This window comes from Lepidothrix coronata, unplaced genomic scaffold (assembly GCF_001604755.1).
Source record: "Lepidothrix coronata isolate B3197 unplaced genomic scaffold, Lepidothrix_coronata-1.0 Scaffold90, whole genome shotgun sequence".
Classification (NCBI taxonomy): Eukaryota; Metazoa; Chordata; class Aves; order Passeriformes; family Pipridae; genus Lepidothrix; species Lepidothrix coronata.
Window position 1 is genome coordinate 2,888,463 of NW_016690270.1, and position 19,122 is coordinate 2,907,584.

The 19,122-nt window shown below is 45.3% G+C and overlaps 1 protein-coding gene across 2 annotated transcripts in view; it reads right to left on the reverse strand.

Annotated features, from left to right (window-relative positions):
• RAP1A (RAP1A, member of RAS oncogene family) overlaps positions 1–19,122 on the reverse strand; it is a 38,581-nt gene that overhangs the window by 13,252 nt on the left and 6,207 nt on the right. For both annotated transcript variants that reach the window (XM_017821417.1, XM_017821416.1), the window contains exons 2-4: positions 7,968–8,036; positions 4,512–4,595; positions 737–805 (exon numbers count right to left, since the gene is read on the reverse strand). In XM_017821417.1, the coding sequence (XP_017676906.1) occupies positions 737–805; positions 4,512–4,568 (126 nt within the window). In that variant the 5' untranslated portion in view covers positions 4,569–4,595; positions 7,968–8,036. The remainder of the gene's footprint in view (positions 1–736; positions 806–4,511; positions 4,596–7,967; positions 8,037–19,122) is intronic.

Here is a 19,122-nt window from a genome sequence, read left to right on the forward strand (position 1 = left end):
AAGGCAAGTGCTGTGCTCCAGCAATACAACCTGATATATCAGAGGGATATATCCTGTGTAACAACATCTACAGAGCACACACAGGGCAAATATTGACAGACTTCTGTCTTGAAGAAGTAACTATAAATCAAATTACAGCAAACAGGGCTGAGCAACAGCCTGACCCTGCTTTGGCTGAGCTGTTGCTGTTGCCAGGCATCAATTAGCAGCTCTGGCAGGAGGATGGGCAGTGCCACCAGCACAGCTCATGGCCCAGTACAGGTGGAAATCAGTGATGGTGCAGGAAAAGACACCAACTTTCTCTCTGGGCAGGTGTAGTAACCTCTGAGGAATAAACAGCAAACAGTGGAGAAGCTGCAGCCTCAAACTGCCCCCAGTCATCAGAGACACAACATGAAAGCTCTTGTTTTATGGAGTAATGGAGATTTAATCTTCCTGTTTAACTAAGTTAGGAAACAGCCCAATTCATGGCATCATCACGCCCTGATAATTCAGCTTTCCAGGAGCTGACACAATTTGTCTGATTGCATTCAGAGGCCCTAAGCCAGTAAAATACTCTGGAAAGCCAAAGGAAACTACCTGCATGAAACCATTTCCAAGGCTGATGCTTTCCCATGCATCCCTTTCCTTCTGCTTTTCCTCGGAAAAGACCCTTCTCATCCTGACAAGCTTTTGTTGCATTATTAAAAAGAAAGCTCTGTGAGACTTGAAAGAAACAAAAACGATGGTGTTTTACCTTTCTGTATGAATCTTCTATTGTTGGGTCATACTTTTCAACAAAAATTCCCTGAACAAACTGTACAGTCTGGGGAGAAAGGAGAGAAGGAAAAAAAAATGAAGTGAACCGAACACAAAACATTTACCAAGAAGTAACAAAAAAAAATCACTGTTAAAATTTAATAGTGGGGACCGGAAAAAAAAAAGACATATAAAATTCCAATTTTTAAAATAGAATTTGTGTATTTTCTGTTCCATTAAGATCACTTTATTCAAGCACGTTTTCAATACTTTTCTGCATGTGAACTGTCTGCTTGCTTTTCTCAGAGAGGTTAATACCCTCAAAAATGCCTTTACTCCAGTGCCTGGGACTTCAGAAGAACAAAAACCCACCAAATATGGAAGACCTGAAATTCCATCAGAAGAACTGGCAACCTGTCCACTGTGGAAAATCCACATTTTGGTCCAAATCATCCCAGAGCCACAGTGGGGCTGCTCTGGATCAAACCCCCAGAGCACAGACAAGTGACACCTGGAGAGCCTCCAGCCACTCAATCTCTGTTAAACCATTAAAGGAGGAGACACCACTCAGTCCAAAGGGGAAATCTTTCTTCCCCATATAATTATTCAAAGCAAATTTACTCTAAACACTTCCCACCGAGCTGTCACATGGATGTGGCCCCGCTCTGGACATCCCAGGGTGTTTTGGCCACAGTTTTCCTTCTCCTCTGTAGGCAAAGCTCCCTTTCCCTTTTCACCCTCACCTACAACAATTTGCAGTAGAACAGCACAGGAGTGTCTGAATATTTCACTGATATTGGTAACTGTTTGTCAAACTAAGAGCTGAGATCCCAGTGCTTCGTTTTGCCTCTGGAAAACCAACAACCACACCAAACACCAACTGAACTTTCCACAAGTTTTATACCCAAACTCTGCAAATTCACTCCCTGTTTAAAGAAATCGTGTTTTGTTTGGGCAGAAGACAACGGAGAACAAAGAATCCCAAAATGGTTTGGGCTGGAAGGGACCTTAAAGATCACCCAGTTCCACCCCCTGCCACGGGCAGGGACACCTTCCACCAGCCCAGGTTGCTCCAAGCCCCGTCCAACCTGGCCTTGGACACTTCCAGGGATCCAGGGGCAGCCACAGCTTCTCTGGGCAACCTGTGCCAGGGCCTCCCCACCCTCACAGGGAAGAATTTCTTCCTAAAAAATCTAAATCTACCCTATTTCAGCTTACAGCCATTCCCTCATCTATCACACACCTTGTTGGAAACTGAGTAGTTCCTCACGATTTGCTTTCTTTTAACATAAGAAGAAACGACTTCTAGGACAATCTACCCCATTTAAAAATCATTCTATATCACTAAATAAACATATTTTACACTCTAATGATCAAAGTCTCAGCTTCTCTGGTATTTTCTTGTCACACTGAACAGCTGTCCCAGTTTGCCTGAGATAAGAGATCTCAGCAAAATCATCCTAGTAAGGAACCACTGAATGTGGATGACGGGGTTACATCAACAATAAAACCCCACAGCAAGAATTGTAGGTTACAGATTGTATTTTAGGACTGTTACTGAGCATTTTAGGATATTTAGGTTAGCCCAGCTGCTGACCAGGAGGCTTTGCCAGGAGGCTCACACATGAGCACTGGAGTTGGTCACATCTGCACCACTTTATTTTGGGAGCTTTGTGAGCCCTGAGTGTGAGAATCCAACAAACCACTCACAACACTGAACCTTTCTTCTGTAACACCCACAAGATTTATTTTATATCTGCAATTACAGCACTACACTGAATGAAAATTACCTGAATTCATGTATTCTCTTCTCAAAATGTGTTATTGCTGATAAATCACTGTCCTAACTTTTGTCCTCTCAACTGGTGCTGTGTGTTCACACAGACAACAATTGCAATCCTAAGTATGATTATATTCACCTATGATTATATTCACCTTAATCCACAGCCTATTTTGCTATGTAAGATTGTCACTCTCTGATGAACTTTATTTTTATTGATTATAGCTGAAAAGAAAGGCCAAGGGAGAAGACACAAGTCTGAGGTGGTTTTGGGTTATGTGTAGCTCCAAGACTTACACAACTTTCCCCTAGTTTGGGGTTCTGCATCCAAACTTTAGTTTCCAGTTCTAAGTAAGACTCTGAACAACTGGACACTCTTCTAACACTGTCACCCACTGCTACTCTAGAGCATTTTTAGCCTCAGAAATGGGGAGAAAACTGCTGAACAGGAAACAAAAGTTGCAAAATAACTGTGCCTTAATAAGTGTGAAAGCTTTCTGCTATTCCACCATCGTTACCAAAAGCACAATCAGCATCATACTGGCACAGAAGAGTTAAAACAACAAGGAGGATCTGCAGTAAAACAACATCATATTGTCATCCCCACTCTCATGAAAACACAGAACTGAAAATCAACACCAACCTCTTTGTTGGACAGTTCAGTTTATACAGTTGGAAGAACGAAATTTAAAGTGACCTCCATATTATTTTAAATCCCACCTTGTAACTACTCCTTGTAAATAAGCAAACAGTTACCTTGAAAGCTAAATATTATCCACTCTCAGCTGCTAATTGGCACTTATTGTGTGCTGTTATAAACATAATGGATCTATGTGGCATATGAATTACAAAATATGCTGATTTAGCACCCAGACTGTCAAAAAGAATTTAACTTTTGTTCACCAGACTGAGTATTTGCATTTCAGCTGTTAAAAAAGGGCAGTGATGGTGCTGACTCAGACTTCAAATGGCAAATAAGGAAATTCAGGTATGTCAGATGCTGAGTAATTCTTATGTACAGCATATTAACAAGTGCCCTCTTTTACCCAGTGAGTCTGTCAATGCTACATAACAAAAGTGAGATAATCAAGGAGGTGCTGGTGCAAAAAGTAACACAGATTGCTTAAGTTGCTGTGGAAGAAGAGAGCTTAAAAAAAATTATGCTTCCACCTTGTGAAGATTAGGATGGGATCTCTGAGAGAGTACCTCAAATCTGATACACAACTGAATAATCTTTCCTCCTGTTCATCTGCATTCTGCAGCTGATTTACCAGGATTATTACCTGGTTGTATCAGCAGAATAAACAAGGGTGCAGGACATGAAAGGCTGCTCAGCCACTATCACCCCCTGTGACAAGGAACACAGGGCAGTTCTTTGTTGGAGATAACTTTACACTTGACCAGTTCTTTGCCTTTCTTGTTGCAGGGAGCTGTTGGACTGATTAGTGATAAATGGGTGACAGGAATCCCTCTTACAAGGCTTGACTATCAACTCTGCTATGTAAACCTCTTCTTAGAAACAAACACAAGCACTTAAGGAGTGCAAAGTGTCATCACTCTGCTTCTCCCTCTGCACTGCACACACGCTGGAGGTGAATTCTCATTTTTCAGCCCAGGCTGCTCATTCAGGATGGACAACACGCAGCATTCAAGGTGTGCAGGGCTGAAACCACCCCTAATTCCATTATTCTACTTCACTGCACAGCCAGACTTCACTTGCTGTTCCAGTGTAGGTTGGGTTTTTAATACTTGGCCACGGACATTCAGTGTTTTACAACACAACAGCCAGGCAGGAAGCAGACATGAAATGCTACTGCAACAGTGATTAATCACCTCTCCAAAATCATGACACACCTCCTCAGCTCTCTCAGCAGCGCAACAGTGAAGCCATGGCACGTACTAAAAGTCCTACAGATCTCCTAATGCATTAATAACATGGTCTGCAAAGCTGGAAGTTGGTGTGTCAGTTTGAGAACCGCTCCCCAGAACTCACCAAAGCGGACTTGCCCACACCTCCTGAACCAAGGACCACCAGCTTGTACTCACGCATGGTGTGGCCTGTTCAGACAGCAACAATCTGCAAAGCAGGAAAAAAAACCAGTTAAAAACACAGGTGGATTCAGGGCACTGTCTCCTGAAAGCAGCAACACGCTCCCTTCACCAGGCAGTCCTGAGAACAAGGATGTCTTTGTGAATACTTTGTTATGGTTTTTATTTTTCCACCTGGACGCTCAGGTGGCACCTCTGGCAGCCCAGTTTATATGAGATGCCCAAAGCTCAGCCTGATGGTGCTCAGAGAGGAAGAGGATGGACACACACAGTACAAACAGGGCACAGCCACACGTGCCCACTCCAGCTGCCCCTGCACATCCTCTGCTGCCTCAGCATTTCACAGCACAAACCACTGAGTACTGGACAAGGAAATTAGATCAGAAAGATGCAACCGAGAGGTTTCTTCTCCCAGCAGGGAAGGATTTAGGTCAGTGTTTTCTCTCTGGAAAAGGTCAGCCCCAACACAGGGCTGCCAAGGCAGAACCTCTCTGCTCGCCCAAGCACCGACTCTGCCTTTTTATGGAAATCTTGCGACTCCCTCGACTCCCCGCGCAGCACCAGAAAACTCCTCAGTCTCCTCCAGAGTCCCCGACAAATAAGGCAAATGACAAAGCTGGTGATAAACATTTTACACTATGTTTACATTAGAAGGCAGGCTGGGCTGTCCCGAGCCACGGAGCTCAGGCAAACAATGACCTCAGCAGCGAATTCCCCCTTCCCAGCGAGACAGAGCTTCCTTCCCAAGTAAGGCTTCAGAGCCTCGAGTGCAAGGAGCCTGGGCAAGCTCCACTCCTCAAAGGCATTTCAGACTAACGTTACCACAGGATTTATGGGTTCACTGGCTACAGCCTTCAAAAATAAAAGCATATTCCAAGGAGTTTGATAGAGAAATGTATCACCTTGTCGACTGCCGTTAGCGGGTCTGCGGAGAGCAGGGATTGTATTTTTAGCTTTGCAGTGTGGAGAACTCCCCGACAATCTGTGTTTCAGGATTTTATATAATCATTAAATGGGGGCAGGTTCTATCATTTCAATTCCCAAGGGAAGCTGGAAAACAGAGGATGAAGAGGAAACCCACGTGCTGCTGCTCACCCAGCTCCAGTCCCTGCCAGAGCTGCATCAGGACCAGCTGCTGAACACTGAGACCTTCCCTAAACATCCTCATTTATCCCTCAGCCCTCAACCACAGCCTGTTTTATGGTCTAAATGTGACACAAGTACAGGTTTAAACAAAAACAAAAAAAATCCCACGTGCAGCTGGAGAGAGATGCAAATTCTGTGTCCAGTTCAGCTCGACTTCAAGCTCATTTTTAAGTCAGAATAACAGAAATAAAGGACTTGCCCGTGCTGAGTCACGTAGCAAAGCTGCCCTTCACTCACCCAAGCCACAGAGAGGGAATGAAGGTGAAGTTATCAGTGCAGCCCATCATTTTAAGCACCTCGAGGAGGTTTTTCCCCAACTCTTGAAGCCCATGTGAGCTGCAGTTGCTTAACTTCATGAAAATTGTGAAACCAAGTCAAACTGAAAGGGGTTTTCCAGAAACTGTCTAAAAGCAGAGCCAGTGAGGTCTGGGCACTCTAGGACATTTACAGTGGTTTTGGTTAAAATTCTGGAACTGTGAGCTCTTCTGCTTGAACATTTCCCTGAGAAGTAACACTTCCTTTCTTCCAAAAATCACGATTTCGGATGGGGAGGAGAGGGGAATTCCAATTAACAACTATTTTCCCCTTGATCCTCCCTAGAAATTAAAAGGCAAGGCATTTTTTATAAAGCACAAATGCAACTTATTGATCCAGTTTATCTTCCTCCTCCTCCAGCTCCACAGTCAGTTCCACCAAGGAAAACTTGGGAAGCGACCAAGCTAAGGGTTAAATTTAGCTGTGAACTCTTTCACTTCTTATTTATAGTAAAAAACACTTGTGGGAAAGTTTCAGCTGGGAGCAGTACAAGACTAACTTCTCATTTCTTGTCTACAGTATTTGCTGACTTTTTTTTTTTTTCAGGTGCAACAGGAAACCAAGATCCTGAACCACACGAGCCTCATTACTGCAAACCCCACACATCTTAATTATCTTGTAGCTCTTTCACCAGTATGTTAATGTTATCTGTTTATACAACATTGAATAGAGTGCTCAAGAAATTACTATGCTGCATCCCAGCCAACTTTTCATTTGGCAACTGCTGAAGCCCACCTAAATACAGTCACACACAGCAGCATTCATCTCCCTCCACAGCTCCCTGGAGTGGAGTCACATGCCGTGAAGCAAGGGCTCCATTTCAAAATGGAATTAAATTATGGGTGCTAAGGGTTTCTTTGGAGTCAAAAAAAAGAGGATGATGGCTAAGGAGCGTGGAAAAAATAACTGTAAATGTTGTGAAAGTGCTCTCATTAGTTCTGAACGCTGAGGTGCAGAAATAAAGCAAAAGCTGAGTGTGTCTCCTTGCTCCTGCTCCCTTCTCCCAGGCACACAGAGCCCCACCAAGCTCCAGCAGGACAACCACGGGGCACAGAGCTCGTGTCACACAACCCACCACTGCCCTGAGCAGCAGCAACTCCCTCCTGCCTTCCCTGCCAGACCCTCCAAACCACCCAGCACCTGCAGGGTAATAAATCAGCAGGGTTCTGTCATCTATAATCATCAAAAAACTTTGCTTCTACACTGTGAAACAGCTGATACATCAGAATTAATCCCTTTTCTTTGTTCTTTAACAGGAGCATCTCTTCTCTGCTGCTAACTGTCACCAACCCTGCCAGGGAAGCAACAGAAATGGATGTTTATCTATTCACAGCATCAGCCCCAAGATGCCCAGCTCCTTCCTGAGGCAAAAGTGAAGGGCTCTATTCTGGTAACAGATGCTGAATAAAGAAAAGATGCAGGATATTTGTTTTAATGTGCAAAACTGAAAGGCAGGGGGGTCTCTGAGAAGGACCAGAGGATGGAAGCAAACACAAGTGGGGTTGTAACCCGAAATGGGGCTCTGAGCACCCACTCACCTGCATCTTTATTCAGCCAAAGCCTTGTGCACTCTCCTAAATGCACAAATCATCCTTCACCCTCCTGCAGCCCTGGGGCCAAATCGGGGTAGGAAGAAGCAAAACTCTGAGGGTATTTCCCAAGCAGCGGAAGGAGCTGGGGGAGGGTGGTGGGGGAGGAGGGCTGAGGCCCTTCAGGACAGAAACCTGATGCAAAAATTAGCTGCCCCTCTTACAAAAGTTTCAGCAGCTCATCCAGAAGTTTACAATTTGGGTGGTGAGGAGAGAGAAGCATAAACAAAGATAAGTGAACACAGCACTGAAAAAGAGAGTGGGTGCAACAACTTCACTTATCCATTATCAACTCCTATGTTCACAGAAATTGCATTTGAAATATTCTGAGAACACTAAAAAACTCCTACCTTGGCATAAAAGATCTCTCATCAGTGTTAGCAGCTCTACTGAAGGTCCTCCAGGCTCCCCGCAAGGGACTGAAAAAAACCAGAAAATACCAAATTAATTAATCATCTTTCAAAGATACCATTTGCAACTCATCACTGAAGGGCTTAAGTCAAACCACCATGTTCCTGGGGACTTTTCCTTCCCAATATGCTCCGTGGAAGACTTCACTTAAAAAAGACAAACTGAGGTCAAACTAACCCTGTTTGAGATTCTATCAAGTGTGCATTTTACAGAAAGTACTATCAAAGAAAAGGATGTTTAGAGCAGCCCAACAACCTGAGTGATGTTAAAGGGGAAAAACCATCACTCCTGATCAACACTGCCCTGGTAAAATTCAACACAACACCTGAAAAGTAGAATTATTTTAGGGATCCATGGGGTTTCTTTCCTGTAGGGCACACACAGAGCCTGTGTGTCTGCCCTGCAGCCGGGGAGCTGCAGCACACGCCAGTGCCAGGCACAGGAAGCAGAAGCAGCAGGTTCTGATGGTATCAGAGTCCCTCTGAACCAGCCCAACATCCTGTCCCACATCCCCCAGCCCTGCCGTGCCCTCGAGTCCTCCCCCAGCCACCTGGCAGCGGCAGGATGGAGGGGACAGGCTGGGCAGAGCAGGTGGCACACGGGGGGCATGACTCAAAGAACAGCTACGAGCTGTGGGAAGAGCTGAGGGCAGAGGGGAGGGCACAGAGGGGAACCCAGGCTGGGGGTGCCTCGACAGCCAGAGCATCTTGGCAGGATTTAAACTGCCAGAGGGCAGGGTGAGAGTAGAGATTGCAAAGAAATTCTTTACTGTAAAGGGTGGGGAGGCCCTGGCACAGGTTGCCCAGAGAAGCTGTGGCTGCTCCATCCCTGGGAGTGTCCAAGGCCAGGTTGGATGGGGCTTGGAGCAACCTGGGCTAGTGGAAGGTGTCCCTGCCCGTGGCAGGGGGTGGAATGGGATGAGCTTTAAGGTCCCTTCCAACTCAAACCACTCGGATTCTGTGACAGTCCTCAAGAGCAGGACAACTCCCTGCACCACCATCCTCCTCCCCCAGGAACCCTCTGGCTCCTGTCCAAGTGTTTGAGGAGGCTGTGACACCTGCAGCATCCCAATCCTTTGTTCAGGAACACTGAACTGCAGCACCACTGGTACTTCAGTCATCACAGCACTGCCTGCTGCTACGACAGGCAAAGGGTCCTCTGTCTTTTATAGGTTCAGCACTTCATCCTTTCTTTTCAAGGGATAAAAGAACCAGTTGTTCCTCTAGAATCATAGGAAGTTCAAATGAAAACCTGCTAAGTTGTTTTTTTGAAAATATCTCCTTTTAAGAGCTCTGTACCCAGCAATCCAGAACCACCCTGGAGCCACAGAAATCAAAACTGTTTAGAAACTGATAAGGGATGTCATAACCCCTGTCAAGCATTTTCCCAAATATAATAAGAAGTGAGTCTCCAGCAAAGCAGAGTTCAGTCAGTCAGCTCTTGCTGTAGGTATTTGCTTGGGTCCAATTTGGACACACCTGAAAACAGGGGTTTCTCCTAGAGCCAGGCTGGGAGAGCTGGGGGTTCAGCCTGGAGGAGAGAAGGCTCCAGAGAGACCTGAGAGCCCCTTGCAGTGCCTAAAGGGGCTCCAAGAGAGCTGGAGAGGGACTTGGGACAAGGGTCAGGAGGGGCAGGACAAGGGGGAATGGCTTCCCACTGCCAGAGGGCAGGGTTAGATGGGATATTGGGAAGAAATCCTTCCCTGTGAGGGTGGGGAGGCCCTGGCACAGGTTGCCCAGAGAAGCTGTGGCTGCCCCATCCCTGGGAGTGTCCAAGGCCAGGTTGGACAGGGCCTGGAGCAACCTGGGATCGTGGAAGGTGTCCCTGCTCACGGCAGGGTGTAGAATGAGATGGGCTTTAAGGTCCCTTCCAATCCAAACCAGTCTGGGATTCCCTGATTTTTAGTGCAAGCGCTGCCAGTCCCAGCTACAGGACTGGGGACAGACAAGGGCACCGACTGCACTGGCCCTCAAAAAGCACAAGGCACAGCCCTGAGCTTAAAAAAGGGTGAGAGAAAAGGAACAGAAAGAAGTGAGGCACAGAAGGAAGCACAGCAACCAGAGCAGCAGTTCCCAGAGACTGTGAAAGAGCCGCTCCCGGCACAGCTTCCACTGCCACGGGCACTGCTCAGCTGAGCTGGGCTTGGCTCTGCCCCAGGAAGATGCACTGGGATACAGAAAGACAGGGAAAGGTGTCCCTGGGATAGAGGAGAGAGGGGCAGGGAGCAAGCACCACTCACCTGGCTTTGAGGAAGAGAGAAGAGAGTAACTCCTTGCTTGCTCATCACCCCCACCTCCCATTTTCTGATTTTCACCAGCGGGAACCAGAAGTTTGAACATTTCCAGGGGGAAATGTGCCACCAGGATTTAGCAGATTTGGGAGAGAAGCACAGATGCCTGTGTGAACTCCAGCACCCCAGGCTGGCTGTGCCACCCCTGTGGCCGTGCCCATCCCACTTCCCAGCTGAGAGGCAGATTCTTGGGATGTTGCAGCCACATGTCCTGGTTATTTTTATCCTGGCAGCTAAATACTGGATCGTGGCTACTATAAACAAACCTGTTTAATTTTCAACTTGTACATGTTCTCTGTGCCAGTTTTTTTCAGTCACTATAAACTAGGCCATGGAAAGGGCTGGATTTTCTTTTTTTAAAAGTGTCAACTAAACATTGCTCAATACTCCACCAAAATCCCTTCATTACTCAGAGCCGTGTTGGCAAAACAAACCCAAATCCAGCACTTCTGCAAAGGGAAGATTTACAGCCATCAAAATCACACTCCAACTGACAGATTCCCTCCACAATAAAGGAAAATCCAAACAAACAAAGAGAATGATCCAGCAGAGAAGGCTGGAAACACAAGACCAGGGCTCTCCCCTCGGCTTCAACCAGTTCCAGCACGGCCCAACAACAGCTCCACTCACCACCTGCTCCCTGATTTGTTCTACACCCTGTTCTTAGATATTAAATTACTCAATGAAGTCAAAAGCACATTAAATACTTCCCTAATATTCATCAAAGCTGTCAGCAATTACACAACTGTTACAGGAGAGCGACAGAGAGCAGCAATGGTGGATCCCAAATGAAAGGGTGTTTGGCTGGAAATCCCACAGTTAATTAGCAGACACCTCCCCTGAAAAGCAGCAAGGCAAGCACTGCCATAGATGACCCTGTTAATTAGCAGGGAGTTTAGTTAATTGATAAAAATCACTGCCATGGACTCACTTGCCCAAGGCAGTCAAACTCCCTGGCTTTAGGGTACATGGAAAACCTCCTCCGCCTTTCCTGGGATCACCAACACCAGGAAAACGAGAGGGAAGAGGAAAATAAAAAGACCAAAAGACCAGACTAAGCAGAAAGCAAGATTTCAGTGTGACTTTAAAGCACAATTTGACAAACTTCCATTCCCAGACACTGCATTTATTTTATTAGTCATTATAACTGCGGTATCTGACAGCAAAGTAATTGTGTTTTATATATTAATGTTACATAAGAGGAAACATATTTTATACACTGTGACAGGAATCTCAGCCTCAATTTTTTTTTAATTTCAACAGTAAAATCATTATCATTTCCACTGACTGCTTTCAGCATCAAATCAAATACCAATCAAGGCAACAAATGTGTAATTAACTGTATCCACAAGGCTGGGGTAGGATGAGTCATGACCCCACTGCAGAGCATTCCTGATGCTGGGACACATATCCCATCCCTCTTGCTTTAGAAGCTTTTATTCTTCTGGAGTCAGTGCAGGATAAAACCTGAGTTATTTCTTGTGAAAACAAAGAAAACGTTTTGGTTCCAGGCAGGAATTCACACAGCCTAATCAAACTATCTTATGTGTCAGCAGCTTCAGCACTAGAAATTAGGTATTTGGGATCAGGGACTTTTCTTGAGGGAAGCACAAGAACATTGAAGAACTGAAGAAACTCTTAACTAAGTTCCAATTCCCTACAATAAGTCTTGGGAATTGCATCGAGTCCTGAACCTAAAAAGCACTATGAACTGAATTCACCATGACTGTGGAAAGTATAACAATATTTTAATATTTCTAAAAGAGAACTTTCACCAATAATTCATAAACTTACAACAAGAAGGCAGCCACATTTGTGTCTCTGGGTTGTGGACTCCCCATCCCTGGAAGTGTCCAAGTGTCCAGGCTGGACAGGGCTTGGAGCAACCTGGGACAGGGGAAGGTGTCCCTGCCCATGGCAGGGGGTGGAGTGAGATGAGCTTTAAGATCCCTTCCAATCCAAATCATTCTGGGATTCTATTATCCTGTGATTTTAACGACATACTTTATCCAACTAATCACTAATTTAAGTAAATTGATTTTTTTTTGTTTTGTTTTTGAGGGAGCAAATAAACCCAAAAAGACACAGCGAGAAGTACCCACGCAAAAAAATGAAGCTGGTTACAAGCCCAATAAACAAATGGGTATCTGAGAACACAAATGAACAACGACACTGGTCAGGGGTGTTATCTGAAGTGTTGAACCAGAAAAGGCAAGAGACTGGCCTTCAAACCTTGCACCCCTTCCCAAAAACTCAAGCCCCTGCCATGTGCTCCTCTGAGCCACATCCAAATCCCCCGTTTCTGCCTCATTCCCATGTTCTGTGCCGGGCTGGGAAGGTTCCTGATCCAGGGCCAAGGCCATAAAAGCCTGGGCGAAGAGTAAAGTCCTCCAGCGACAGAGTCCTTCCGACTCCACTGTTGTGCTGAGCTGGAGCTTTGAGCAAATTAACTGCAGCCCACACAAACAAGGCAGAGGAACAAACTTCTGGGGAAAAACAGCAATAATTCTGTCATTTGAAATAGTCATTTCAGGCACAAACACACCGAGATTGATCCTGCTCAGCCTGTAATCTTTTGTGCCATCAGCCTCACGCTGAACCTGCAATTTTAAACAACATAATGTTCACTTCCATGGAAGTGACTGCCTAATTATTCATTGGGAATTGCTTTGCTATAGAAGCTCTCCAGGCAAGGGAACAAGGGCTCTGGGCAGCCAAACCTTGCCGTGCTGAAACGGCTAATTTATGTTTTGTCCTATTGGTCTGCACTTGCAGAAAGTTGCTAGGGCCATGTGCCAGGCAGACAAAGAGAGGGGAAAGGAAGCCAGCAGCAAAACTCAAAGGCCAACACACACTGCCTCCCCAAATTAGAACAGCCCTCCACGTCACTGGTGGAGTTGGCAGCCGCCCCTCCGGACCGACTGCGGCACTGCTGCAAATTTCATACTAATGAGCACTGAGCTGCAAACAGGACAGCCAGCCACAAAGTGTGAGGAGTGAGGGGAAAACAGTCTCTTCTCAGTAATTTATATATATATATATAAATAAAACAGCTTATAGGAAGCCTTGTGTGGTCGCAGGTCCTCCCAGGCGACACCACGGTCGCACTCGACCATTTCTCTTCTCATCCAGACCTACTTGAGTACTTCAGAACTCCACTCAGGAGTTCTCAACAGCCTCTTTTGGAAATAAAAAAAAAAAGAAAAAAAAAAGAAAAAATACTTCCTTTCCCCCTTCCTCATCAGCTAAACATGTAAATGTTAAAAGGCATCACCATTAAACACAGCAGCCGTTTATGGGACTTCCTCCATCTGTTGTTTACCCCACCCCCAACTTGCCACTCTGACTTTTAAGTCCTATAAAGTTGGGTTTTTTTTGCTTTCTCCATTTACTTTAGAGTGAAAAATATTCTGACCTTTCACAATATGGTTTAAATTCCAGACAGACTCGAGGAGGCTCAGCCACAGCAAAAGCCCAACTCCATTATACTTGCTAAGAACAATTTGTTGTGCTGATAGTAGCTTGGCAACGTTCTTCACTATTCTTCCTGGTTTATATAATTAGAGTAAATAAGTGACATGAGGTAGGGTAGATTGTCACTGCCATTTCAGCTTGGCACTTGAATTATTTTATTTCTGCAGTAACAGTGCCCAGACACTGGTCATAAAGCCCAGTTTGCCTTTATTTGGTCTCCAGCATCGAATCTTTGATGGAGAGAACAAGACAAGCTTGATGGAGAGAACAAGACAAGCTTCCCCCTGAGCAAAGGGTTCTTTGAAATTTCTCAAGTTGTAGAGGTTTAAACTGCTCTTTTAATGTATTTCAAACTGAAAGAGAGCAGGTTTAGACTGACAGAAATTTGACAGAATACTCAGAGTTGGAAGGGACCCGGAAGGATCATCAAGTCCAGCTCTTAAGTGAATGGCCCGTGCAGGGATTGAACTCACAACATTGGTGTTACGAACACCATGCTCTAAATAACTGAGCAAATTGGATATTGGGAAGAAATTCCTTCCCTGGGAGGGTGGGGAGGCCCTGGCACAGGTTGCCCAGAGAAGCTGTGGCTGCCCCTGGATCCCTGGAAGTGTCCAAGGCCAGGCTGGACAGGGCTTGGAGCAACCTGGGACAGTGGGAGGTGTCCCTGCCCATGGCAGGGGGTGGAACCAGATGATCTTTAAGATCCTTCCAACCCAAACCATTCTGTGATTCAATGATTTCTACCCACCAGCGACAAATTCCAAGACTAACATCAAACCTCTACACCCACACTGTCAGCACGGGCCACTTCCCAGCTTTCCAGGAGACTTAATTTACAAATTCCCGAAAACGTGAAGATTCTTTAAATCTTCCTGGCAAAGCTGCAACAATCAGTGTGTGCACACTGGATTTGGCCACGGGGGCTGATCTAAAGGTCAGGTTTGCATTTGCAGCCCTGAGGTTTCCAATGCCTGGTGAGTTGTGTGTGTGTGTGTGTGTGAGAGCCACGAGCAACCAAAGCCCAAGCGTTCCCACGCAACCGCCGCTAATTAAACGCCTCTTTTAACAACCATTTTTTTTTGAATGAAAAGCCCCACTGACCATATGGCCACTTATTAATACTGCATTTGTTTATCAGTTTAAATAAAACCCCTACAGCAACGAGTATCCATGTAATGAGGGCTTAAACACAGTTAACAACGGATGTGTGAGGTACAACTGCACCTCTTGAAAGGGTTTCACGGCAGATTTTAAGGCTTGATAGGAGCCTGAACAGCAGTAAAAGCACAGAATTAGCTTAAAATAGAGGCAAAAGTAACAGTTTCATTACCTTTCATAAAGCAATTAAGTTGTTTAATATGGTGCTTGATCCTCCAGTATTTAGCTCAGCCCCTTAATGCTGCTTCCTGGGGGGGCAGAAGGGGGTGGAAACTGAGTTTTCTTTTATAAGAAAAGTGAAACTTTCTTCTGCGGGAAGGTTTTAACTGAAGGAATATTCAAATATGTGATTAACACTCCAGTGCTGAAGTGAGAACTATGAGGCCAGGAGTGTTATAACCAAACCACTGGCAGATCTGGCCTCTGCACTGGGGGGGGGGGTTCTCTGAAGTTTTTTTAATCCTCCTGAACCTGCTCAAAAGGGCAAAACTACTTGGCCAATTCATCCTGGAATTTCCTTTATGGAAAACAAAAGGTGGCACTAAAGGAAATAGCTCTGATGGTTTAATCAGTTTTATATGAGCCATTTCAGTATTTATAGGTCAAGCTTGACTACAACCAAAATAGATTATTACAGAGCTGGCTTTAAACAGCAACAAAAACAAAACCCAGGGGCAGTTGGGCTCCTGCTCCCAGAGCTGTGTTTGACTCCCACGGAAGGGAGGACACATCCTTCAAGATGAGCACCACTGGCATCAGCCAGTCCTTCCCCTCCACCTCACCAACAGCATCCAAACAGGGACAAAAAAAAAAAGCCTTATTTTTAGAATGTGCCTTTGAAACGACAAGACACGGGGCAATAGGAAAAACAAAAATCTCTCCCATATTAGCGTGTCCATTTGTTAAACACACGGCCTGGAGACAGCTGGTTCTGCACTCTGAGCAAGACCTGAGAACACACCACAATTAATCTGAGTGCTAATTGCCATCACCCACAATTTCTGTGCTTTCCCTGCTGGGGAGGACACCTTCCCACCCAAGTAGAAACTCCCAGTCAACTGTTTTTTCTCCAGCAAATCTACAAATACAACATCAGCCAAACCCCTGAGCTCATCAGGGGAACCATCACCACCGGTTTAAAAAAGTTCCTAAATATATATTTTAACTCCTGCCCATAAAAATGCAGTGGATCTGAACCTGGCACGTAAAGGACAACAAAAGAAGCTCCAGCATCTTGGCTCTCAAGACATAACTTAATTCTTCTGACACCTGCTGAGCCACCCCATGACCCAGCTCGAGTTTGCCTTAGTGCTAAATGGCTTTGGACTCGATATTGTGTTTATGACAAGGGTTTAGAGCAAACAGTTCATTTAACAGAGGCTACAAAGCACTGAAAATACAGAATAAAGAACACTTCCTCGGAATCACAGCACTGAGGAAAGCGCCCTGGAGCATTAAAACATCTGTCTGGTCGTTTCAAATGAGATTCCTGAGAAAGCTTTGCTCTAGGTTTGACTGTGTTCTAGTGATCAATATGTCAGTGGAGTGTATTCACAAAACAAGGCAAAGCCATAACAGTACTGTAATCTCTATGACTTTATAAGTGATCTGATGAGTTAAAAGCCCTAAATGCATAAATATTTCATGACAAAGGCTGTCTGGACCCGCTTCAGTCTGTATCTTTAATCTTAATGTAATTTTCAACTACAATTACTGTTCTGACCCAAAGTAGAAAGCAACAATTGGCTAAATTTATCTTCAGCTGTATTTATTTGATAAATCCATCAAGATTTCTGCTCTTCAGGCTTGATACCCAATCACTGTTACACAGCACAGGACTGACATCAAATCCCAGGGTAAAGCAAGATGTGCTGGAATGAGACTCTTACCCAAAAAACAGAGAATTGCACCAGAAATAGCCTTACCCAGTGAACTATGAGTTACTTCCAACTACCACGTGGTGAGTGGCACATAAAAAGATATTATTCTGCATGTCAGCTGTCTGTAATGAAAGTTTTCCTCTTCTCAGCAGCCCCTCCCTACAACTTCGAGTTGATTTGCATGAGAGAAAAGAATATTACATAAAAATACGACATAAAAGGCACTGCAACCCATACATCCAGCTGAACTGCTCCTCCCACATTCCCCAGGCCTTCCAGAGGTCTATTTCCTGATAAAAATGTGAGAAATGCCTGATTCCATACAGATTTTCCACTTGGGCCAAGTGAAGCACGGAGCACTCCCAGCCCCAGCTGCAGCCAGAGATGCTCAGGTCCTTCACAGAGCAGCTTCCCCTGCCATGACTTCACACGCAATAACCCTGATTTAAACGTGACGAGTTCAAATGTTTTCAGGATTAGAACACTGCAGAACACCACATCATCAGCAAATCCAACAAATATTCCCACTAAAAAAAAAAAAACAAACAGAAAAACCCCCCAAACATTCCAGCCAGCCTTGAATTTGCAGTTGTAGCCACTGACAAGTGAAATGCAAGTGTCTGTTTTTCTGCAACGCTCCAGCAAGCAGCAGTTATGCAACACAACCCATTGACAAACACGCTGCTGGTTGCAGTGTTATTTCCAAAAAGCAGGTTTTTTTGCAGTAATTTCTGACAGGGCAACAACCACCTCTTACAGAAAGGCTCATCCTGCTCGTCACCGGTGTATTTTTGATTGCCTCATTTAATTATCAATAAAGATCTGTTTCAGCCACTGCTGTGGGCATATCCAGACCTCTTGCTTCAGTGCCCCAGCTGCATTTAAATATTTTCCAGCTTCTCAATATTCAAAATAAATAACAGACCATAATGACTCAAGGCACCTGCTCCACAGGACCATTGGTTATTGCCTGGCTCCCCAGATTTTAAGTCAAACAAAGTGAAATGGGTGAGAAAGCCAAGGCACCACCTGCAGCCACGGACTCTTTTTTTGCTGTTTGTCCTGTTACCTGTTTCTTCCCTGCCACAAAAGCCCTGTGGAGGGTCAGACTTTCCCCTCAGACAGATCATTTTGTTCATCAAAAGCAAACAACCAGCAGTTTTCAGAACACACCGAGTCTGCTTTTGTCAGCATTTGGATTTCTCAATCCCCAAAAAAAAAAAAAAAAAATCCAATCCGTGCCTCCCCCTGGGTTCAGGTCAAGCCACTGCAGCTGCACTGGGGAAGTGCCTGTTCAGGTATAGCAGGTCTTTCCCAACAGCCAGCACCCAATACCTGCTGGACCACTCACAGCAGGAGCAGGAACACACATCAAAACATCAAAACACCGTCTTCATGTGGCCACACTGAGATTCAGGCAGGGCCACCCGACCTGCTTCAGCAGCTGGCAACGGTGAGAAAGAGCCCTGTGGCTCTGCTGCCATGGGAGAGACAGAAACACAGAGTTTTAAAGCTCTCTTTTTTAACCAGAAGCACTGGCTGCTCCAGGGCTGTGAGTGCAACCTGCCAGTATAGAAGTTACAAACCCCAAAACGATCAGTGATCCAAAAGAGGGGTGGTTTCTGGTATCCTGTTCCTTCCTCCCTCCACACACACACCTCAGAGGACCTTCCCACAGCACATCAATGCAATTTAAGTTTAAACACAGCATTTCTGACCAGGAATGCAACACCCAGTGGCTCCTCCCTCCTTCCCACAGCCGCCTCATTTTAATATCGTTAAATGGATTACTTGAGACAACCTTAATTATTGCAGTATTTGCAAGGGAAGAAGTGATCTCTCAGTAACCAGTTTCTGTCCCTTTGCAGAGCAGAAGGTGTTTCGTAGCAAACCTGGGAGTAAAATGGCATCAGAGGTTCAGCCCCAAAGTGCTTCAGCAGAAACACCAACAGCTGAACAGGTACGTGTGTGTCCTGATTGATGCTCTGCTGTCACTGGGTCTATACAGCTCCCCCTGCACCCCCCTGTCTTCAGAAAGGAGCTCAGAAAATAGGCATTAATTAACAAAATTATGCTATCACAGGAAAGAACAGGAAGCTTCTAGTAATGAGCCATTTAGCTCCGAAGGGTTTCAGTCAGACATGTCAAACCAGCTCACAGAGCACGTCAACAGCCAACACCAACAAGCAAAGCCAGCTGAAAAACAAGCAGTGAAGACCCTCAATTTGTTGCAACAGAAGGGCAGCTTGATGTAACTCCCATAAATGCAGGGCTGGTTCTTGCCAATAA